This window comes from Aulonocara sp. 'chitande type north' Nkhata Bay, linkage group LG17, assembly GCF_057382095.1.
Source record: "Aulonocara sp. 'chitande type north' Nkhata Bay isolate Kocher_YH1m ecotype deep benthic linkage group LG17, A_spYH_male_GT1.1, whole genome shotgun sequence".
Classification (NCBI taxonomy): domain Eukaryota; kingdom Metazoa; phylum Chordata; class Actinopteri; order Cichliformes; family Cichlidae; genus Aulonocara; species Aulonocara sp. 'chitande type north' Nkhata Bay.
Window position 1 is genome coordinate 23,845,266 of NC_141360.1, and position 6,000 is coordinate 23,851,265.

Below are 6,000 nucleotides of genomic sequence, written 5' to 3' on the forward strand. Positions count from 1 at the left end.
TTCACTCACCATATTCTCCAAACATGAGCAGAGTCCACTGCTTGTACTCCACCAACTTGGACACCAACTTGACAGCCAGCCAGATGACCAACATTCCCAGAGTGGCATCCAGCAGGAAGTTCATCAGATAACTTTGGTGAAAAATTAAATTACATTATTGAAGCGACATCCCTGTAGGGCACATCCTAGAATGACTGATGTGCTTCTAAAGAACTTACAGAGAGCAGGGGTCCTCTTTGGTGAGAGTGGACAGGAAGACATTGGCAAAGTGGATGAAGAGAGCACCTATGGCTTGTTTGGATGTATCAAAAAACCTGGAAAAGGCACGATGGACTCGGTTTTTATTTTCTGGTTCTGACTGACTTGAAAAGTGAGATTTTTTTTTTTTTTTTAAATGTTATGATTTTTTGTATAATTCCAGAGGAATTATTTTGTAGCTGGAATAGAAAACGTTAGGATATAGGACAGGGCAGGGTAGATATGTCTAAAGAGAAAATGAAAAATGCCTGACCAGATCCGCCATGGTCGTCTGATCCCTACTGGCTCCCGGAACCTCTTCACTGCAAACAAAGAAAATCAATTGATTGATTGTCCTGCAAAAGAACAACATAAAGCACAGTTTCTTACCACTGTTTTCACCAATCTGTGAGCAGCCAGAGGGGAGAAAGGTTGAGGATAAAATACAGATGAATCATCTTAATCTCACGCAGCCCAGTGGGCTCAGTAAACAGGCACCGACTGTTCCTATAAATCCACCAGGGTCGAAAATGGGAGAGAGCATGTGGAAACAGAATCAAGGTCTCCTTCAAATGGAAATGAAGTATTATATATAAACTGTATGCAGACCAACTGGGCCTTTCTCAAAGGTCCATCACATTGAGAAAAAAATATTGGTACATAAGGCACAATGATTGATATTGTCTAGATTCCTCAATCAGCAGCTTAACTCGAAACTGAACATCTCAGTTTTCTGACAAGAAGAAACCTTTGGAAAAGGCCCATCAATATCTCAGCAATACAGGAAGTGTTACAGAGTAATCCGATGGCTATGGCTATGTGCTGGCGATGTGACAAGAGTAAAGGCATATTTACATCATTTATTTATATTTGCTATAGGAATGCCAAATGACATGGAATTTATGGAAAAATATAATAATGTTTATAATAGTGATGTTGTGAAAGTTTGATTTGAGATGGAATGACCCCAGCTTTGTCACTAATCTATACTTGTTGACTTAAAACTTAAAAGGATCCTGGACAGAAAATAAATATTAATAAGCATGAAAGTAGGGTGTCGATTTACTTTCATGACAGCAACGGAACAACAAGGCGGGGCAGACTGACGTACTCAATCTCCAGCCTTTATCTGAGTTCCATGAGTGCAGGCAGAACAGTGAGTCAGTGGAAGGAAACTCCCAAAAATAGCTTTGAGGAAGACAGATGAGCGGAGGGATGTACGGTGCAGGTCCGCCTGCAACTCTGGCCATAACCTAAGATCTAATGATGCTAATAATGCTTCACTGCACACAAATAATTTGTAAATATTAACACATACATGTGGCCCGAATGACCAAGAATGACACTCAGAGAACCAAAGGGGGGAGAATAAGAGCGAGAGGAGGGATATTGATTCTTTTGCTAATAAGTAACTAAGTGGAGGTTAGAGCTCATTGATCGCTCCCACTTAAGGCCTGACCTGATTCTGCTGAACTTCACTGCTCAGGTTTCAGCATGCTAATTAGCTGATGAAATCACCATGACTGCACTGACCTTTTAAAATACTGATTATTAGATTATATGCCAGCAATCTAGAGAAATAAGTTTATATTGCGCTGGATCAGCATCCATGTACTCTGTTTTTTGTGTGGCATTTAGGAATACTTACAAAAAACAAAGAAAAAAAAAAAAAAGGAAACTGTCCTAATGTTTTCCCTGAACACATATGTGCAGACAGTTGTGTAACAATATCCCTGGCAGCTGACTGAAGTCACTATAATCCAAGGAAACAGCTGAGAACAAATTAAAACCGAAAATTAAATATGATCCAGAAAGTCATACAGGTAATCAAACATTAACACAAACTATATACGGTTTCTGAGAGGCATCGAGTTTAGCTTTTATTACAGCTACTTGTAACAGTCGCACCTTTGAGCTGCCAAAAAAATAATAATTAAAAATAAAAAACAGAGCCAAGGGTGCCAAAAGTGGTTAGATGCTTGGCATTCCCCAAGTCAGCTGCCCCAGAATCACAAGTTTCTTAGTAAATCAACAGCCATTGTTAGGGTTGAGCAAGTAAACACTCCAGTTTACAAGGAGCATCTTGTTGAGCTGTTAAAACAGCATTGTTTTTAATCATCACCCTAACCCTAAGTTTTTATCCGGGGATAAAAAGTGCCCAACTTTTTATCCCCAGAGGAAGCTGAAAGACTCGACTGTGCTTACAACTGGACAAGTGCTGGACAACTGAACACACAAGAAAACTGAAGGGAACAAAACAGCTTAATTAGCTTCATATAGCACACTGAGCGTACTATACTGAGGCCAAACATTTGCTTTGTTCGTTTTAGAGGTGATTTTAAAATTTTGGCACGGTCTGAAAACCTTGCTTATAAGCTCAGAGTCGTGCAGACAACTTCTTTAATTTAATGCGGCAACAATCCTTAATGATTGATTGATTGATTGATTGATTGATTGATTGATTGATTGATTGATTGATTGATTGATCGATCGATCGACCGATCATACTTTATTCATCCTGAGGGAAATTGGGTTAAGGCTGCCAGCCGTGCCAGAGCCGTCTTACCCTTCCGACCATACATACATTACACAAACATCACATGGGGAAGACATGTCAGAGGGGTATAACATGGAAAAAGCACAACATGAGGAAAGATAAGGAGAAAAAAAATAACTCCCCCCAGACTGAGCTCCAACAGGGAGATCAGTTTGAGAGATTAAAAAAAACACCTCTGCACATAGCACATGAAAAAACTCTTAATGCACCAAAGAAACACATGACAAGCAACAGGGGTGGGTAAAGGGTGAGAGACAGCCAATGTAGACAGTGCATCCGGGCCTGCAGCATAAGCGCTGGTCTCCTTGATCCACCGTCAGCATCGGAGGGGAATAAGCGTCGAAGGCGTTTGGAGGGGGAGGGGGGATGAGTGTACATCTGCATGTGTATATATATTTCTGTGTGCGTGTATGTGTCCAGAGTTCAGCTGAGACAGTGTCCTTCGCCCTGCCAGGCTAAGTAAACAGTCTTCCAGCCAACCCAGGTGGCCTTGCATAGAATGAGAAGAACAGTCTAAACACAGTCGTTATCAGGGTGTTGTTGTTCAGCTCCAGCCTTGAGACCGTGGCTGGCGCCGAAGGGGTATCCGCATGAAGTGATGGTGGCTTTTACTTTAGTGCGAACAACTCATATGAATTTCAAAGCTGTTCTAACAGTCCAACACTGGTCTCTCAATCTCCCGTTGGAGAGCCGTGAGCTTCTCCATGATGTTATCAAACTTACGCTCCGTGATGTTGTCATTCTTGTGCTCAAAGAGCCGATTCTGAGAACTCACGACCGCAGTGAGCTTCTCCAAGATGTGATCCAATTATGTAGAAAAACAAGGAGATACATGGTTGAAACTGCACTTCTTTTTCTTATATTAAGGGAATAGAGGGATTAGATGTGTAGTTAAACATCTTTACAGTGACAGAAAGGAGAGTTTCACTGGCCCAGCCCACTTAAGATCAAAGTGGGTTTTATGAGTTTGACATCCCTGCTTTAAATAGTCCAATTCCTACTCTTAATTATCATTATATTGTTTTATTGATTTGACTATTACTTCATTTTATGTAAGTTACTTTCAGTTAATTGGTTTTATTTACAATTTTTTCCATTTTTGCTGCTCTAGTTTTGGTTTAAATTATGGTTTTATTCACTTTTATTGATTTTATGGATGCAACATGTAGGTTTTGTCATCTATCTCTCTCTATCCCAGCTGTCACAGGACAAGAAGCCACAGATGGAGAGGTCACAGATATGCTGCAGGGCTAACACAGAGAGGCAGACAATTTAGAATCACCATTTAACCTAATCCGAATTTATTCTTGTTACCAGTCGTCTTTGGACAGGGGGAGGAAACTACATTATGTGGAAGGCATGTGAAGAACATTTAAACTCCAGCCAGCTGGGACATCCTTGTGGTTGAGGCCAGCTTGCCAGCCACTGCACCACCAACTTTTTTTTTTTAATTAAAGTTAAAAATAATAAAAAAAAACACTGCAGAATACACGGAAATCCTGCATACATCTTAAATTCCACTGGATGCACAAAGATTTTAAGTAACTATTCTGATGGAAGTCAATTTTGATTTCTAAGAGAAACAAAATGAGGTCCTGGATCTAAAATCTGCTATTATGTGACACTGGCTCTGCTTAAAAGCACCTCAGTTATGCTGCTTTGGCAAAGGGCACATATATAAGTGCGGTATAACAAGCCCTACATATTTAATTAAGTGCCTATACCGTGAACAACTCATTTGATTAATTACAGTTTGAAAATAAGGGTTCGCCCAACTCTCCCTTGGTTAAAGAGCTAAAATTCCGTTCAAACCTGCTATGTTTACAACATCTGATATACGCCGAAAGGAAAGGCAAAACGCTATTAGTCAGGTACTGTTTTTAGAAGCTTGCTGTCCGCTTTAGATTCTTGCCGAAACCGGTGGGAAAAACAAATTAGCATATTTATCAATACAGTTTGGTGCGGAGCTACTGGGGCTGGAAAACAAACGTCAACAAACAAAACGCCACGTGGACTGGTGCAGCTTTCTAAAAAAAACACTTCGTGCATTTTGCTTTTCCTCAATTCTCCAACTGAATTAGCACAAAAAGAAAACAAGTTATCAGGGATGTGTCTCCCGATGGTAAAGGAATCGATACTCACACATTAGAGTGCTGAAAGCCACGATAGCCAGCAGTCCCTGGATCAGGACGCCGAACCTGTCCGTCAGAGCTCCGTTGTCGCAGCCGTGGGGATTCGCCTTACTAATGTCGGACATGTTTGTCACTTCAAAGGGGGCATTATCCAAGAATCTTTTCACTAGCATGACTCCGCTATACCCGTACATGTCCATGGTGACACCGAAAAAAAAACTAAACGGCACAGCCGTAGGAGACAAAAGGAGCGCTTCCTCGGTGGGAAAAATAAGTCTTTAACCCTTTTTTCTCTTACTCGGTAAGAACAAACGACCGGATTTTTAACTTCCGGCGAACAACTCTCGGTGGAGTTTCCCTTCACTGTCTCCAGCAGCTGATGCTGCCTGTCATGATGCTAACACAAACATATGGAAATCGATTATCTGAGTCGCGTACATGTTTTGACAACGAAAACACGCACTGTGAAGCGGACAAACGCAGGGAGCCCCGCTTCCGGTAGTTCCATTACAAAATAATAGCCTTCCGCTGTTCTTCAGAACAACTTTAGAACAGGATAGATCGATAGAGGGGCTGAATAAATCTAAGGGAGAATGAGCTCTGCTGCCTCTGTGATAATTACTCAAAAATAATTTAAACAGAAAAAAGAACTCAATGAGTAAAAACAAACAATAAATTAGCTCTAAAAATTAAACTAACTCAATAAATTCCTTAAATCAAATAAAGGTAGACTAAAATGGTTTAATAAATGTATATTTAAAAATATTGTAGTAGGAAGTGCAATCAAATTACTTAGTCTGCACAGAGTGTAGATTGTGTAAAATAATAAGTATTAGTGAAATAGGCAATTAGAAGTTCATGAAAGTTATGAAGGACTAAAATATAATTCACTTCATATGTTTTGAAATTACATTGAACATTATAGTTGTATGAGTTCACTATCCTATTTAAAATCCCACTTGTTTTGCATTAAAATATGTTACCCAGTTACATAAACAGGCATCAGCATAACATTTGCTTCTCTTCTTCTGGCTGCTCCCTTTAGGGCTCACCACAGTGGATCATCTGCCTCCA

General features: G+C 40.2%; 1 protein-coding gene across 3 annotated transcripts in view; it reads right to left on the reverse strand.

Moving 5' to 3' along the window:
- Positions 1 to 5,387, reverse strand: part of tmem110l (transmembrane protein 110, like) — a 21,183-nt gene extending 15,796 nt beyond the window's left edge. For all 3 annotated transcript variants that reach the window (XM_086268319.1, XM_086268320.1, XM_086268318.1), the window contains exons 1-4: positions 4,937 to 5,387; positions 512 to 560; positions 219 to 314; positions 10 to 131 (exon numbers count right to left, since the gene is read on the reverse strand). In XM_086268319.1, coding sequence (XP_086124445.1) covers positions 10 to 131; positions 219 to 314; positions 512 to 560; positions 4,937 to 5,126 — 457 coding nt within the window. In that variant the 5' untranslated portion in view covers positions 5,127 to 5,387. The remainder of the gene's footprint in view (positions 1 to 9; positions 132 to 218; positions 315 to 511; positions 561 to 4,936) is intronic.
- Between the last annotated feature and the right edge of the window lie 613 nt (positions 5,388 to 6,000).